The 18,453-nt window shown below is 44.8% G+C and overlaps 1 protein-coding gene across 1 annotated transcript; it reads left to right on the top strand.

Moving 5' to 3' along the window:
- The first annotated feature begins 13,917 nt into the window (after positions 1 to 13,917).
- On the top strand, positions 13,918 to 16,385 carry NDUFB4 (NADH:ubiquinone oxidoreductase subunit B4). The gene is made up of 3 exons (XM_085070263.1): positions 13,918 to 14,165; positions 14,488 to 14,634; positions 16,227 to 16,385. The coding sequence occupies exons 1-3, from the start codon at positions 13,965 to 13,967 to the stop codon at positions 16,284 to 16,286; spliced, it is 408 nt and encodes a 135-aa protein (XP_084926389.1). The 5' UTR covers positions 13,918 to 13,964; the 3' UTR covers positions 16,287 to 16,385.
- Positions 16,386 to 18,453: the final 2,068 nt, after the last annotated feature.

The following is an 18,453-nucleotide window of genomic DNA, read 5'->3' as shown; positions in this document are numbered from 1 at the left end:
TTGTCTCTCTGCATGCACCAGATGCCTCCGAGGCTGTGGAGCTCCCAGGCACTCAGCCCTGGAGATTTAGAAAGGGAAAGTCAATTATCATCAGCAAAAAGGAGCACAACATGGATGAGCAGTGCCTTCCCAGGAGACTGATGGAGTTCCTCCCAAAGGATACTCAAAATCTGGGCACTAAAACTGGCCTGCAAAAGCCCAATGCAAGGTCTCCAAGGAAATTGTGGGCATATGCCCATGGTGCAAAATAGAGCCACTCCTTCTCCAGACTTGATCTCCAGGCTGGCAGCTGCAGTCCCACCACAACAAGCAAGAGCAATAAGGACACATCATCATCTCCTGGTAAAACCCCTCTGATGTGATCTATTTCTTTTGATATCTCCTGCCCAGCATAAAGCAACTGAAAAGGTTTGCTCTGTCCCCACTTAAACCTATCTCCTTCAGCTGCCAAACACCTCTCAATCTTCTCTGCCAATGGCACAGTATTGTGGTACTGAGGGACTCTGATCTGGCAGCACTGCAGCACCACTGCAGCACCACTGCATTGATCTTGGGTGAAAATGTGCTACAAATACACAAAATATGTCTTTCCAAACAATAGGTACAAATTTCCAAACAAACTGTAATGTCTCTAGGCAAAAGTTCTGAATTAGGTATTCAGAAAAAGCTGGACTGACTCCTGACATTGTGCACTAAGGACCTAAATAACTCAGATGTCAAATTCTCTTTTCACCCAGAATTTTAACCTGTGAGAATCTGCTCTAGTGGTCTTTTTGCAGTAACCAGAGTGGAACCTTAACTGAGCTTCCCATGATAATGTTTTGCTTCAGCTTGGTGCTCTTACTCACCCTTTCATAGCATGACATGTTATGCATGGACTTCTTGAAGCATTCCTAAGAATGAGTTTTGATCCCATTATCAGATGGCAAGGTGTTTTGACTTCTAATAATCCACCAGGACTTGAGCCTGATAGTGTATTTTCTTCTCTTTCCAGCCCGTTTTTTCTCCTTCCCATATATTGTATCTTTTTAACAGGTGTTGGCTACAGACCAAGCAGAGGAAGATTGCTTTTGTCCTTCTTCCTTTGTGCCTTTGTGCCTTTGTGCCTTTGTGCAGGGCCAACACACCAGCTAGTCCTTTCTGGGGAAGAGTCCTTAATTTCACTCCCAATGAGACATCTGAGAGTCCTCTGCCAGGGATCCCTCTGGAGAGATCCCCAAAACTCTCTCTCATCTGGGCTTGAGATCTTAAGTATTCAATGTTGCTACACTGGGCTCTGTGCAAATAACGCTTGTGTGTTTTCATTTTCCTCCTATGTTGTTTTCTTTGGGAAAGTAACAACTGGAAGAGTTTTATTGCAACCCCAATATTATTTTCTGAACCAGATGCTTATTTTAACACTGTATGCAGAAACAACAGGAAGTTCCTCCAGAAGCAATGGCACTGCAGCTTCTTTAAAGTAATTAGTATTTTTGGCAGCAGCTATTTTTACCCTCAGAATGCAGCTCAGGGTTAAGAATGAAGGTATAAAAGAAGCATTACTAATCACAGATCCAGTTTGGTCAGTGCTTCTATTTTTTAACAAGACTTTATTTTTTCCCTTTAGAAATTGTTGTTTGGGCTGAACCTCAGCATACCGGTCAGAATTATTTCTGATCCTTATTATTTTACTGCTGCAGCCAAGATGTATCTTGAAAACAAATACTGAGTTTTAAAATAGATGACAGATCCTTTCCTTTTTGAACCCTTTATTATTTTACTAATTTGGGACTGCATTGCTCAAATCCCCTTCCCCATTCAGCTGGGCCTAATTGTTTGCTACCTAATGAAAAAGTATTCTAGACCTTAATACAGAGCATCAGTTTTGCTAAAAGATGTTGGATACTGCCTAAAAGTGTATAGAGCTTGTTTTGACTCTTTTGGTCTCTGCAGAGCAATGTGAACCCTTGTAGAAGAGATTTTTCTAGGAAACAGTTTTGCTGCATCACTGCTATTCACCTCCTGCTTTCTGCAGAGCTTCACTGATTTCAGCTCAAGAAAGGCAGCTGACGTTTCTCATCATCAACAACAACAATAATAACAACAATAACAATAACAATAATAATAATCCTCTCAGAGCAGGATTCCAGCACACCTGCAGCACACCTGCAGCACACCTACCAAACCAGCATGTGCAGAGTCTCAGGAGGATCACTAGTGCAGAAAGGAGCAACCTAAAGTTACTTTGTAAGAAAACACGTAAGATTTGCTGTTTACCATTGCACTGCCACAGTACTGAAACCAAACCAGCAATGTTGTCAGGAGCCAACATTTTCTGGATACCTCATGCTATCCCTTGCTACACTCAGGGACACACATTGCAGCTGGAATTGATTTGAGAAAGCACAGAGAATAGGCAACTTTTGCTGAAAGAAGTTTTCTTGTGTTTTTATCATGATTATATATCTGAGTTTGGTCTAAAAAATTATTTAAAATAGCAAAATGTGATTTGTTTTCTTTTGCTTTATCCCTCTCACTTTTCCCTCTTGTTTACTCCTCTGTTTCCCTTAGCAACTGGTATAAAGAGGAGAAAAGGAGGTGAAAAATAAACAAACAAGAATGGTTTTTAATGGAAAGATGAGACAGTGTTACTGTTTCTGTCAAAACCCCCAGAAATGTTGCATCAAAACAGAAAATATGTGAAAATGGTTGCTGGGGGATATTTTGTCAGACTATTTTTATTTGTATTTTTTACACCATCATCATTAACCCGCTCTGCTTTCAGCACTACCTCCCACTGCTAGAAAAGCCTAATGACTGCTTCAGAAATCCTGGACTGGATCCAAACATTTGAAATCCTGAGACAGGGTCAAGTCATAAGAGCAGGAGGGTGCTAAGCAATGTCACAAAGGCAGTTCCAGCTGTGGGGTTGTTGATTCACTTCTGTCCTAAACTAAAGGCCACCTTTTCCTCATTATGTACTGCCCTTTCACTGCCACAGAGCACAAGCAACAAGCAACTCTCAAGCAAGAAAGTAATCCTTTACCAGAAGAAATTACCTCAAAATATCTATGCTCTGATCAATTAATGTTCTGTCCAAAATACATCCAATACTGACTTCTCCTTTCTTCCAAGAAAAAGGTATTAGGCAAGGACAAGCCAATACTAACAACATCATCAGCCCTAAACTCCTAGGATAAGTCTCTGGATGCTGTGCCCCGAGGTCTCCCTAGGGCCATGAGCAGGGCAGTACCCTCTGTAGGAAAGTGCTTAAATTCAGTCCTGATCAAACCTGTGACTGTCTAGACTCTGGCACCCAGAAATACTTTTGCACCTTTGCTTCTGAACAAGGCCAAGATAATGCAGTGAGTGACAGCTTCTCCCTTCAAGAGCTCCCAGGGAAAAGACCTCTCACCATGGTGTCATGTGTTGCAGGTGTGTTCCTGTGCACCATGCACAGCTTATCTAAATAGTTTGCACGGGCAGTGTGCTACATGATGGGCAAGTCAGAAGAATTTGTTCCAAACAGAGTCAAAAATCCAGATAAAGCTGGTGCCAGATGCAGTATAGGTCCATTCAGACAAAAGAGAGATGCAGGTATTTGGGAGAGGTTGTGCTGTGAGAAAATAGGATAAAAGTCCCTAAGCTGTCAACTGAAGTTGTCAACTGCCTGACAACTGTCAGAGGTGAGAGGGTATAGCCAGAGGTAACTCTGCTCTGAGACTGCTCTGCAGGCCAGAAAGACCTTTTCTATCATTGCCTGAAAAAAGGGCAGCATTGCTGTCAGGAGCAGATCTCACCCCTGTGATCCCGCTGCAAAAACTATGTCTAAGAACAAGGAAACCATAGCTTTATAATTTCACTGATCTTAAAAAATATGCAGGAGATTTTTAAGATTAGGGGCTCAGTTTTCCTGCTTCATTTGAGCTTTCTACAATGAAGTAGAACAAGGAAGGGTCAAGGAGTCAATACAGCCCCACCAGGCAAAGTAAAGGGATGGGAAATGGGGTCTTGCTCTGTGCTGGGGAGAAGTTATATAACTATAAAGAAAAAGCACTTTAAATCTGGTGACTGTTGTGCAGTGACTGTTGTATCATAGTTCAAATTTTCATTTGGATTTGAGACAGATTTTAGCATATCAGTTTCTCCCATAAGTGTATGCCAGATATTCTCAATTCTTCATGAGAAGGAGTATCCTGGAAAGAATTAAGGAGGTCAAGGGGTGAGTCACCACCCTTTTTCTTTCAGTTGACGAGATGTGTTCAGTCCTCAGGGAAATGATGGAGAAATGCAACCTCCCTATTAATGGGTCCAGCAGAAGAGGCATCTCAGCCAGCTGTGAAAGACTCATACAGACATAACAGCACTAGGCTTTCCAATTTCCCTTGGAGTCATTCTGTTTGTGACTGTGGGCAGCTCTGGTCACTGCAGGGACTGGTGGATGCTGTTGTCAGCAAGAGAGAGCTGCCTCCCTGGAGCTTGCAGCAAGATCAGCGTGACAACAGAAGGTGGGGATACCATGCCTGTGCCTGAGCCATGACAAACTCTCTCCTGACAGTCTGTTGCACACGAAGAAAGGAAGGATTAACCTTGGAAAGCATTAGTACAGAGATAGGTGGGCTCTTCTCTACGGCCTCCACCATGACACTGCTCTGTAAAACTAAAAGGCTGGTTGTAGAAACTGAGTTGGATCAGCTCCTATCTTCTGAGGAGAACCAGCAAGCAGTATGAGGGCTGCCTGCACTTCCTTTACTTGCAGGCCACAGGAAGATTCTGAAATAATTCAAAGCAAAGGGAGAAGAACCTTGAACACATCTGCTCCCATTGTGCTGTGCACACATTGCTTGACTCAAAGCTGATGAGAAGAATCATGGAGCAGAGTACCATGAAGGTGTCAGTTGCCATCTGTTAAGCATTTTGCAAGTGGCTACCACCACAACTCGATCTACTTTTAAAGATGTTTGGATAAAAGTGAGTGAGGTATGTCCAGTAGAGAGCATGGAGAAGACTGAGCAGTAAGTGAAGGAGGCAGAGGAAGTCGAAGTACATTGAGGGAGTAAAGAGCCTCTCAGCAGTGCTGAGAGTGTGGGAGAAGAGGATTGGGGAGGGTTAAAACATTTGTAGGTGAGTAAGGAGGAAGCAGATGCATCTAAGGGGATGGAATGAGTGTCAGTAGGAAAACAGGGAAAGCACTATGTCTAAAGAGTCCTGCAAGGATCACACCAGAGGTAGAAATCTTCCCTGTAAGGATTGAAATCCCAATTCCACTGTTTGGATTAGGAAGACATGGCACTGTAAATAGAAGTGGTTTACACAAAGAGCAAACCCCTCTGCTAAGAGGTTATCTAGAGAAGTATGGAAACATTAATTTAGGAGACAATTTTTAACCGTGGCAGCTGCCTTACCCAGTCTCCCCAACAAGGCAGATGAAGCCTGATGGATACAGGGCTCTGCAATGCTAAGGCATATTTCTTGTTTAGTGAATGTTCCTGATTTATACGATGATAACAAGAGCCCAGGGACATCGCTGCTCTAGCTTCTGTCTCTATGGGTCAGAAGTTTAAAGTTTTAGTACTGCCTTCATTTTTTTCAGACGTTGAAATACCCAGTCTGGACTTGGTGTGTCTTTACCACTAGCTGGCATTCTGCAGCAACAGCCTCATTTGTATTCTGTCTTTTACTTGAGCAAAGAAAAAACCACTCTGCATTGCCACAACTAAGTCCTTCCCCACTGCAATACAGAGATTGCCAAACAGTCACACTAAATTCAACATGTTCCTACTAACATATTTTATTCATACTGATGGTCTGCTTCACAGTGTGTTCCCAAAGACTTGATTTAAAATTTAAGCTCCAGACTTCTAACAAAATATTTAAAGCAAGACAAAATGAGTATCTTTTTCTACGTAGCAGCACAACAGTGCTGCTTCTCCTTCAAGGCTCATCTATCACAGATTTCAGACTAGATTTTTTTTCCCTACACGGGGTTGGAGTATTTGTACAGGTCTTCCTGTACAAAGGAGAAATTTGTGACTTCTGAGGGAGTAATTTTCTACAAAGCCCTTCTTCTTTTTAGTTAAAAATTAATTTCATGCTGAAGAGTTTTGGACTTGATGATCCCACAAAGAAAGGCTTCCTCCAAGATAATGTTCTTAAGTGGACTCCCCCTTGACAGGCAAAGTCCCCAGTACCAAGCCAACTGTTGGGGCACTGTATTTCTGTCTTGACAAGCAGGAGTGGCCATGTCTGTTGGGGATTAAACTTTCCCTGGCCCCTGGGATCTTCCCACAGGAGGCTTCTCCTCACACTTTGATTCAGTTAGTGAAAGAAAATCCAGATAAACCCATCAGGTAACTTCATGTAAGACATTGCAGGGAATCTGAAAGCTTTGTGGGCCAGAGCCATTTTTAATATTGCTGTCAGCAAGCCCAGTGTTTCACCAGTCTAGGAAGCACTTACAGAAGCATCCTTCAGGTGCAATAAAGGCTGTGTAACATTTTGCTCCAAACTGCACAAGCCATGACACTCTGTCACACAATCGATACTCAGGGAACTGGAAAGTATCTAGGCTACACTAAACTCTTTCTACAACCCATGGAGAAAAAACTTAAGACCCAAGGGATGGTTCACAGTCTCTCAGTCATGTTTTGGGATAGGAGGGCTCACCATCTGAAACTCCCTCCATCATATCAGAGAGAAGCAGGCAGAGTTCACAGCAGGCACTGCTACTTTTCTGATACCCCAACAAAATGAGGCAGATCTATCTTCTTTTGTGGGCAGTGCAAAACACATGCAGAGAAATGGGGAAAAAAGAAACATCAGCTGCTGGTGATGATTTGTGTCAGGAGCAGCAGGCGAGAAAAAATGCCTTTTCCTGCAACACTTGAATTTCTTCTCACTGACTCCTGTTACCATTTTCTGAACTTTTACTGACGTCAGTGTAAGTTCACCCTTAGCACCACATACAATCCCTACAGCCATGAGGTTGAGCACTGCTCCATGAGTGACAGTGCAGCCCAGGAATGGCAAGACTGGGCTCAGCTGGGAGCCAGACCAGGTGATGAGGGCAGGTCCAGTGGCAATAACCATAACCAAGGACAAAGTAATAAGGAGGGCCTGAGGTCAAGCTAGGAACTCAAGCCAAGCCTCTATACAACACACATTTCACATAGGTGAGTCCAGCTCTAAGGCAAGGATCTCAGCTTCAGTGCTGCACCTGGGCCAGGTGGAGGATGGTTGGAGCAATGACAGCTTGGTGGAGTGCTCCAGCTCCTGATAGCCATTGTGAGGGGAAGTCTAGGAATAGTGTTAGCCCTTGACTGGCTAAGCACTTCTAACACTTAACCAACAGCAGGACTTACCCTCAGAAACGCAGGGTATGTTTCTAATTCCCACCCTATCCTAAGACCTCTTCCTCTCCCACTCGTTATTGTTGTGTAACTATTAATAGCTTCTCATGCGAGGAGCTGGAAGCAGAGGGAGAGCTAAGAATATAACACTGCAAAATGGTACAATCAATGACCTGCAAAGGAGTGCAGAAGAGATGCTGGCTGCCAGCTTATCCTTCTCCCACCAGGGCCGCCCAGGCGGCACCAGCTCCCTGGCTGAGGCAGCTCAGCCACAGCTATAATTCAGTGTGAGTCAAAAGTTTTATTTTGACAGGAAAAGCTGAAACAGCAGAGGGCTTCTTGCCATTGTCTCTGGCCAAGCCAAGGAGAGGCAGAAATGGTTTGTTTAATGCCATGTCTCATTATTCCTGGCACTTCATGACTCATTAAGTGTCCTAGTTTTGTAACTAACTCCTGCTGAGCTCAACATTTGATACACATTTATGGGTGGCCTGTTGGCTGTACTAACAATTCATAATTCCCCTAACCATCTTAACTCCTTCCTTTGCATGCCAGGCTTCCTTTAAATCACTATAAGATAAAGGTACTGGGGACTTAAGTTCTTAACACAGAATGAATTACATGTATCTGGACAATTTGTTAATATAGCTATATGCTGCAGTTAGATATACTCGTTCTGAGCTCAGATAAACTATGCTGGATCCTAATGCTTTTTTCACTGCTACCCTTCTGTAACCATTTGGCTTTTACCATGGATATATCCATGCACATGGATGCCTGATACTGATGCCCCTTCAGAAGAAGGTCAGCAGCACACTCAGCAGTATTTATTCACTTGTATAGAATGGGAACAGGAGCCAAATGACCCTTCTTGGCCATTACATATGGGAATTAGAAGTTTGGAGCCTTCTTGTGAGAGGAGTGATTTTATCAGCTTCCCCCTGTTTTCCAGCTTGTTTTCTTTGCAAAAAGTCAGTGAGAATTCACAACAGAGCCCAGTAGCATGGTGAGCCAGCCTGACAACTGATTCAAACAGGGCAACTGCAAGCGCTCTGCACAAGTTTGACAAGCACCAGTATTTTTCGAGTTGACAGCATATTTAACCCATCTCTTCTGAAAACATCATGCATGGTCACCTTGGAGGTAGGTAGACAGGTCTGTGATTTAGGTTAATTTTCCTCTTATTCACTTGAAGCACAGAGTCACTTCGTCTGGTCATGCTGAAAAGATGTGACTTTGTGTATACAGTCAAAAAATCCAGTCTGTGTATTTTGGGGCATGACTGAAATGCCACCAGCAAAATCACACAGTTCTAAACTGAAGGTATCTTGGGTTACTTTAAACTCTAGGTGGAAGTTATTTGCAGCTTCAATCAAAGAGTGTCATAGAAGTGTGACTGATCTCAGGCTAACCTCTGTGAGAATGGTCTCTGAAATTCAGTGTTGTATCAGACAGCATTCCAACTGGTTTTGTACTGGGTTTGGTTGAGATGGAGTTAACATTCTTCACAGCAACCTAGAGAGTCTCTGCCTTTCATCTGTGGTTAGAATAGCACTGGCAGCACACTGGCTTTGGGTATTGCTGAGCAGTGCTAGCACAGTGTCAGGACTTTCTCTCCAATACCCCACCAAGAACTTTGAAGGTCTGTAGGCCAGAGATAGACAAGAGATTGGGAGGGGCAATAACTGCAACAGCTCACCCAAATAATCAAAGTGATACCCCATGCCATTTGATGTCCTCCTTAGAAATAAAAGCTGAAGGAAAGGATAATGACAGGAGGACATTTGTGGTGATGTCATATGTCTGCCCAAGCAACCACTATGCTTATTGAGGCCTTGCTTCCCAAAAAACAGCTGGACATCTGCCTGCTGATGGATTGTAGTGAATGAATTCCCCTTTTTACTTTGTTTCAATGTACAGCTTTTGCTTTTCTTAACAGCTGCATTTTTATCAAGACATGAGATTTTCTATGTTATTTTCTCCCCCAGCGCTTTCAAGGAGAGAAGGAAGAAAGCAGCTGGGTGGATATCTGGAAGTCAGTCAAGGTCAACCCTCCACAGGGTTCTGGACAAAGATTAATTTTCTTGACAGTTCTTTCCATTTTGGTTACTGCTGATAGCAAAGAAAACAGACGATGTAAACTTCAAAGACATTTTCATAGAATTGTCAATTTCATTTAATACTACCAACCTTGAACATTCAATAAACATCAGTCCTGATTAAAAAGAAGAAAAACCACTTGGGGTCTTACCTGTTAAGCCTTGGTGTGTGAGCCCACAAGGATGTGCTTGTATGACCAGCATATTCTAGTTCAAGCCTGTGCTGCCCTACTGAGTCTGGCCTCACCCTCACTAGAGCCTGTTTTATATTCCTGCTGCTTGCCTTAGGTCAACACTCACAGTCAGGAGGAGAGTCAAATGAGCTTCAAAATCTGGCTGACAAAAACAGGGGTAAGAAGGGTCTTGCTCATTCTTGCAAAATCTTTTGTTTCAGAGGTGGTTTGCAGTGGCAGCAAGGCTGTGTTCAGAGTCTGCCATAGGGTGGTCCAGGAGGAGCAGATGACGCAGGAGGTCTGCATGGGAGTACAGTTTGTCACCACAGCATTTCTCACTGGGTACAGCAGCTCCTGTCAGCAGGAGAAAAAACAATCACTGATTTTAGTCAAGTGCTTTGACTGCAGTGTCTCTGTCTTTGTCCTGCATTGCTTTATGCAAGGTTTAGACATTTACTATTGGTGACTTAGGCTTTTGCTGAAGGATGTGTTTTAAAGTTAGAGACATGGCTGTTACAAAACAAAGAGAGTGCACAAATTCACCCCTGGAGGAGTGAAAACAACAAATTGCAATGCACAGGCTTCAGTGTCAAAGAATATGTTTCTCTGGAAGGGATTTAGTTATTTTCTTACCCCATGAAACAAGTACCATCTCTCAGAACAGACTCCCTGTGAGGATTTTGATCCATTGGGAAGGAAGATGAGTTAGCGATTAGGGATGAACTGCAAAGGTGTTTTCAGCATAGCAGCTGGCTGCTCCGTTTTCTAATACACTACATTACATTGTTAATGGAAATGTTGCTTTGTACCTTCTGTTTCTCTCCCAGTAGAATTAATTTCAGCACTGTTTGCATGCCAAGCATGCACACTCACAGCTATGAGCTCTGGGGAGAGGGAAAAGGCACAACTTGGACCTGCACTGATAAGATCACAAAGATTCTGCAACAAGGCTGGGAGCTGAACCTGCTGCCTTTGCCAAGTGATTTAACCACAAGACCATCTTTGCTCCTGCCCACAGGAACTGTCACACACCACTATGGACAGACCTTGGCAGTCAGCAGATCGGGGGAAAGGCATCTGGCTGTTTTGAAGTCCTTTGGGAGATCTGCAAGAACAGGAGTCTTCTGTTCCACTCTGTGATGCAGCAAAGAGGGAAAAAACCCCACCACTTCCCACAGAGAAGCCAACCCTTCCCAGTTTGCTAATCCAGCCTGAACTCCTGCTCCTGCCAGGAATCAATCTGTTTCAAGGCTGCACGTGTCATTTACTAAGAAATAAGAGAGAGCAGGGAGGAGCAGCTTTTAAAGCAACAAGCCGTGCAGGGCTGGGAAACACGGGCTGCCAAGTCTTTGGGAACACTCAGAGATGAAAGTACCACAGGAGTGCCACATGGCAGTGCTGCTGGTATAGGTACTGTGCTGCTAAAGTAGCTTTCTACATGCAGAGGGAAAAATTGTGGGGCTGGAGACAAAGAGTTCACTAAATGCAATGGTCATGAAATGGGAAAGTAAAGGCAGTAAATTTCCCCATGCAATAGGAGCCACTGACCCAAGCTGAAAGCGGTGGGAGAAAAAGCAACAGGGCATATAAGTTTTTCCCTGAGAGCTGACTGTGAATGAAGCAGCTTGGGTTTCACTTGGATTTGCAGGCACATTTGTGAGGAAGATAAGGGTGGAAAAGCTGGAAAGATTTCTGAGAGGACTATAGGCTTGCACTTGAGAGAGGAAAAAGTACCTACTGCTGCGTGTTCTGGTGAGGGTGCTTAAGGTACACAAACTGCAGAAACATCCAACTTGTATTTCATCCTGCTGAAAGCAAGTCACAACTCCCAATTAGCTGTTCAGACTAAAAGGAGGTCATTTATTTTCCAAATGTTTAGGAAAAAGAGTGAAATTGTAGGATGTGAGGAAGAGCTTTTGCTCTATTATTGCAGTGCCAAAGCACAGCATCTTAAATAAAGTCAGCAGTATTATTTTGTGTATGCTTTGGAGGAAACTGTAATCCCACATCCAACATTACCTGAGTCTGCAGTTACCTCAGTGTAAATCAGGCCATAACTATATATACACAGCCATTAACTTATTGGGTCCCAATCAGCATAACTACTATCACTGTTTTGTACATTGGAGGGAGAAAAGACAACAGTAAACTTGTTTACTGGCTACTTTGTTTCCAGAAAGACAACTTACATATATTTCTTTACATCACTGGAGAACAAAGCTCTTAATACTGACAAGATAAAGACTTCTAAAGCCAAAGCCTTAGAATCATTAAGGTTGCAAATTACCTCTAAGATTATCAGGTCCAATAATTAACCCAACCCTCCAAGTCCAACCCTAAGCAGAGTCCCTACATGCCATGTCTTTTGAGAATCTCCGGAGAAGGTGACTGCACCACTTCCCCAAGCAGCCTGTTCCAGTGCTGAACAATCCTTTTGGTGAAAATTTTTTCCTAATATCTAATCTAAACCTCCCCTGGCACAACCTGAGGCCTTCTCTTGTCCAGCCACTTGTTATATGGGAGCAGAGACCAACTCCACATCTGGCTACAACCTTCTTTCAGGTAGTTGTTGAGAGCGACAAGGTCTCCCCTAAGCCTCCTTTCCTCCAGGCTAAGCAACTGCAGCTGCTCCTCATAGAATCTGTGCTTCAGACCCTTCACCTGCTCCATTTCCCTTCTTTGGACTTGCTCCAGCACCTCAAAGTCTTTCTTGTAGAGACAGGCCCAGAACTGGATACAGTTATCAAGATGTGGCCTCACCAGTGCTGAGTACAAGGGGACAATCACTGCCCTGGTCCTGCTGGCCACATTATTACTGACACAGGCCAGGTTGCCATTGGCCTTTTTGGCCACCTGGGCACATGCTGGCCAAAAGCAGTGAAAGGTCCAAGCCCTGCTTTCTTTGCCCTGTGTTCACCAAACAGGGGGTGATTCCTGAACCTGTCAATAATGTCTGTCAGGATGGTGAGTCACCTCAGGAGAATCCTGGAGGTTACTTGGCAGCTTGTCTAGTCAGCCCAGCCTTGGTTAAAGAATCAAAGGGACAATTTGAAGCTGAAAGTCAGTAACAGTGGGACTTTGCAAATACCAGTCTACCTGCAACACATCTCTTGTGTTGAACAGTGAAATACTGTTCAGACATAGGGGTTTTTTATTCAGTTCAAAAAGGAATTAATGTTCAAATGTAGTAATAATGAAACTCTCTGTAGCACTGACAGTGTAAATTAGTTGCAATCTACAGCTTCTTAGTGAGGGGAGGTGGAGGGACAGGTACTGATATCTTCTCTCTGGAGAACAGTTGCAGGACCCGAGGGAATTGCCTAAAGTTGAACCAGGGGAGGTTTAGGCTGGATATTAGGAAAAGGTTCTTTACTCAGAGGGTAGCTGAGCACTGGAGCAGGCTCCCCAGGGTAGTGATCACAGCACCAAGCCTGACAGAGCTCAAGAAGTGTTTGGACAATGCACTTGGGCACATGGTGTGACTCTTGGATATGCTCCTGTCAGGGCAACCCCTGTATCAACACAGGCTGTGGGATGAACAGATGGAGAGCAGCTCTGACCAGAAGGACTTGGGGGTGTTGCTGGATGAGAGTCTGGACATGACGCAGCCATGTGCACTCACAGCCCAGAAAGCCAAGTGTATCCTGGGCTGTATCTTTGGACAGGGCAAGGGAGGCAAATCCTGGGCTGTATCTTTGGATATCTTTTGCAGGGCAAGGGAGGCAATTCTGCCCCTCAACTCTGCTTGGTGAGACCCAGCCTGGAGAACTGCACCAGCTCTGGATGCCCAGCACAGGAAGGACATGGATCTGTTGGGAGTGAGTCCAGAGGAGGTCACCAAGATGATCAGAGGGATGGAGCATCTCTCCTACAAGGAAAGGCTGAGAGAGTTGGGTTTGCTCAGCCTGGGAAAGAGAAGGCTTTCAGGTGACCTAATTGTGATGTTCCAGTGCCTGAAGGGAACTCACAGGAAAGATGCGGAGAGATTATTTACAAGAGCCTGTAGTGACAGGATGAAGCGGAATGGGTTCAAATTTAAAGAGTAGGTTTAGTTAGAGATCAGGGAAAAAGCCTTTACCCTGACTGTGGTGAGGCATTGGAACAGCTTGCCCAGAGAAGTTGTGGCTGCCCCATCCCTCGGAGGTATTCCGGGGCAGGCTGGGTGGGCTCCGATAACCCTGGAAGGTGTCCGTGCCCGTGGCAGTGCGGTTGGCACAGGAGGAACTGTGAAATCCCCTCAGCCCGCGCCGCTCGCCGCTCCGGCCCGTGAGGGGAGCTCGCTGCTGCTGCCGGCAGGGGGCGCGGCTGGGCGGGGCGGAGCGGAGCCAGCACCTCCCCGCCGGCGGCACGGCCTGCTCCGCAACATGGCGGCGGCGCCGCCTCCCTCGGCGGCCCAGCGGTACCGGCCCAACAACTACGTGTCGCTGCCCGCCGAGCTCGACCCCGACACCCACGACACATCGCTGGCAAAGCGCCGCGCCGAGGCCGAGCGCCTGGCGATCCGCGCCGGGCTCAAGCGGCAGTACCAGCTGCAGCTGAACCACCCCAGCCCGCCCGCCGTGATCGTGAGTGGCGAGGGAGAGGGGCGAGGGGCGGCGGGGGAAGCGTGCGGCTCGCCCGCCTCAGCCGGCGGCATCCCGGAGCGGGGCCGTGCTCGGGGCCGGGGCCGTGCCGGCAGGACGCTGCCCGCCCTCCCCGTGACCTTGGTGCCCTTGCCGGTGTGCCCTGGCCTCAGTGCCCTTGCCGCTGTGCCCTGGCCTCAGTGCCCTTGCCGCTGTGCCCTGGCCTCAGTGCCCTTGCCGGTGTGCCCTGGCCTCAGTCCCTGTCGGAGTGGCACTGCGGAGCTCCGCGGGCCTCACCCCTCACCGCATTCTCTTTGCCCCCCAGGAAGATCCCGCCTTGGTTCGCTGGGCCTATGCGAAGACGCAGAACGTCTACCCTACTTTCCGCCCGACACCCAGGACGTCCTTTCTAGGAGCTCTGTATGGGTTAGGCCCCCTCCTCTTCTGGTTCTTTGTCTTCAAAAGTGACAGGGTAAGTCGGCCGACAGCGCTGAGCATCAGCGAACACCAAACACACCAGCTTGTGAAATATAGATCTGCTTGGAGTCTCAATTTGTGGGATCCTCATGCGCCTGAGAATGATTAATGCCATTAAAGTAATGAGGGAGGGAAGGCTGGTAGCGAGCCTGCTGTCTCAAAGCCTGTTACTGGTTGCAAAGTCCTGTTTTTCTGAGAGCCTTTTATTGTACCCTTGGGTATGGCCAGTCACAATTTGCCTGGACAGGCTATTTTGCAGTCACAAAATTGCCTGATCAGTGCTCTCTGCAGCACTGACAGTGAAAATTAATTATAAGTTACTCTTACTTCTAGCAGTTGACATGCATGAATTATGCTTTTTAAACTTAAAATAAACAGGAAGCTTATGGATGACAGATCTAGCAATGTCTCTGTGCAATTGCTTGACCATTTCTCTAACTTCATCAAGGAAATGGGGAAGAGTAATTATGCTAATTGCAGTGTCTGATCTCAGCTGGATGTTTAAGATTTTGGAAGGTTTATCTTGCTTCCATTCTAACTCCTAAACTATGGGTGTCAGAATCTGAGCAATGATAGGTCATTATGAAAAAACTCAGCTATATACATACATAAAAAAATGCTAACAGGCAGCAAGTGGCTGTTTTTGGTAAAGAATTTGTGGCTGTTGTAAAACACTGTTATTTCCCTCTTTTGCACGGAAGTAGCATTTTAGATCAAGTCATAAACGATGAAGCACTAACATAAATTAATAGAATATTTGTTGGGAATGTTGTTTGCTAGGGTGAATCAAAAATTCAGGTTTTGGGAAACATGCTGAGCATCTTGATATAAATGTTCTTGAGACCTCTGTACCTCTGCAGTATTTTGTCATGCTGAAATCTTTAATTAGTGTCCAGAATAATTCGCTTTCCTTTATTCCAGTTCCTTTAGTGATATTTGGGGATTTTTCTAGTTTTTCTGGTAGTGCATAAAGCACAATAGTCATAGTCTTTTCTCTGAGGAGTGTTTGCTGTGTTTCTGGGAAAGCAAGAGAGAAATTGCCAGATCATAAACAAATCTAATGGTTTTATCCAGCAGAAGGATTCTGGGCATTATCCGCAGTGTCTGTACTGTAATGGTACCTGTCAGAAAGGTACATGACTGCAGAGTGAGGGACAGATGGGTTGAAAGTGAGCACAGGCATGTTTAGACAAATTATCAAGAAGTTTCTCCATAACTAGACCTCTAAATTGGATTATTCAGCCAGAAGGAGGAGGTAGAAACTAAGGTACAAATTACCTGAAACACAACTAGTTTGGTGAAAAATGCCTCACAGGAATTAGTCTCTACTGACCTGTGAGAGTACCTAGATATGAGGTCAATCTGAGCAGGTCTTCAGTAGGTGAAGCTAAGTGCCTTGTTATTTTTATTTTTAAATAGGGTTTGTGTTCATAGAACCATTTAGGGTGGAAAAGACCCTTAAGATCCTATATGGTGCTATCTCCATGTAGTCCATGTTGAAATACGAGAAGTGCTGTTCTCTCATGCCAGTCTGATGGAAAGTCCTTCTCTAGCAGAATAATGATAAATGTTCTCTTTCTTCCACAGGATCGTAAAGAGAAGCTTATCAAGGAAGGTAAACACAAGCAACCGTTCAGTGTTTTCTAAGTTCCTGGAATTGCAGTGATGTTCATGGGATATAAATAAAATAAGATGTATTATGTGATGACATTTCTCTGTCATAAGAATAAATCTTAATTGCTTGTTGGTTGTCTGGCATCTTTAAAAATCATGGAATGTGCAGAAATGTAGGATCTTTATATCTAAATCAGATGGATACAGAGAGGGTGTCTGGAACTCAGCCATTGTACATTTTTGGTGTACATACAGAGGATCCTTCTAAACCGTGGAGGTTGCTGCTGTCCAAGAAGGCTGAAGTTTAAAATTATTAGCAGCGTAAAATGTTAAGCAAGACCAAAGCAGTTTCCTAAAGGAACTACTGCTTGCCTTCTACATGTATCTTCTTAGTATCATTTTGGCTGTGCGGTTTGCCCTAAGTGGATAAATAGGCTAGTTCTATGATACATTTTTAAGAACTTAGGAGTCTGCCTTACTGCTCTCAATAAGCTGAGTTAATTTTTTTTTTCCCTGGTAAACTACAAGCCTAAACCATATGTTTGTTTATTGCAACAAACTTCTGGATAAAATTACAGTACCAAATTTGGAAATAATGAGCTGAATACTGTCATGCTAAATATGACTAGAATTTTCGCTATTTCTGTGGTTCCTGTGAGTGAGAGACAAGAAGTGTAGGATAAGGATTTTTACTTTGACACTGATTCTCTTGTAGTGTAGGAGAATTCCATTTCATCCTTGTAAAGGGACAGTGTTAAAAAAAAAAATCCACCAGCAGGCATAACTGAATCTTATGCCTGCAAAGATGCCTTTTCTGTTTATTCCTATAAGAACACAGGGGTTTTCTGCCCAGGTCAACTGGTATAGGGAACTGTGGAATTGCTACTGCCAATATACTGAGGTGTGAGTTCAAGGAAAAGAATTTTGATGCATACTTGAATTTTTACATGGCCTGTAGGTGCCATCATGATCCAAACAACCCTCATTATTCAGAGACTATGGGAGTAGTTTCTTCCCAGGCATTGGGGTTCATGCCAGAAGCTCAGTCTGATACGAAAGTTGAAAACTTCCCTCTGCCTGCTGGGAAAGCAGCCAATGTGAAGTCAGCAAAAACAGGTCTACTGCGTCCTTTTCCTGCATGATGAAGATGTAAATAAGGGCCATTTGCAGTCCCTCTCCAGCAGAGTGAGTTGATGAGCTTTCCTGCATAATCACAAAATGGCTGAGGTTGGAAGGGACCTCTGGAGTTCATCTGGGTCCAACCCTCTGCTCAAGTAGGGCTGTCTGAAGTGGGTTGTCCAGGACCATGTATGTGTAGGTGGCTTTAGAGTGTGTACAGAGGTGAAGACCCCATAACCTCCCAGGGCAACCTGTGCTCATGCTCAGTCACCCTCACAATAGAAACGTTTCCTGTGGTTTTTTTGTTTTTTTAATTATTTAAATTACATGTTTAATTTAAATAAGTGTTTCCTATTGTAGCTCTTTCCTGTGTGGGCCATGAAACATTCAAGTTCTAATGCTGTGTGCCAAGCTGGGCAAGTCCATGCCCTGGTTTTGCAATCCCATATGTGCTCCCAGCGACCCTTTTGCACCAGTTTCTGCAGCTTGTTCTGCTAGTTTAACTAAAGCAAACCCAGATTATTCTCTGCAGAATAGCTCCTAAAAGACTGTCACAAATGATATTACAAGATAGGGCTGTGGATCAGTGCAGAGAGGCATCAATGCATGGAGAGTGGTATTTAGGGAAAGAAATAATTGCTTGTCTGAGCATGCTAAATTAACTATTCTTGCTGCCACAAACTAATTTGATCTCCCAGGACCCATTTCCTCAGCTAATTGGAACTTGAGTTGCCACACATGTAAATTCTCCCTTGCAGCTGTATTTGTTTCAGGCCAGCTGAGCAAATGCTTGGGGATGGGTTGTGGATGAGCACAGTGCCTCTGGTCTTTTAGGCCAACCTTGGACTGATGCTCGCGGCACCTGCCACAGCCCTTTCCTTTCCAGAGAAGAGTCTCTGATGCTACATCCCTGCAGATTTGAGCGTGGTGCTTGGGGAAAGGCTGCCCTACTTTTCTCTCTTGTTATTTCCAGAACTCTCCGTGCTGTTTTCTTGGTTGGAATGAGCGTGCCATGCTGCTGGAGGTGGGGGTGGTGTTTGGGGCAGTGGTGCTGGGGGCACTGAGGAAGGAAAGAGAAGTT

This window comes from Lichenostomus cassidix, chromosome 1, assembly GCF_008360975.1.
Source record: "Lichenostomus cassidix isolate B80296 chromosome 1, HeHo_3.0, whole genome shotgun sequence".
NCBI lineage: Eukaryota > Metazoa > Chordata > Aves > Passeriformes > Meliphagidae > Lichenostomus > Lichenostomus cassidix.
This window is presented reverse-complemented; position numbering and strand designations above follow the sequence as displayed.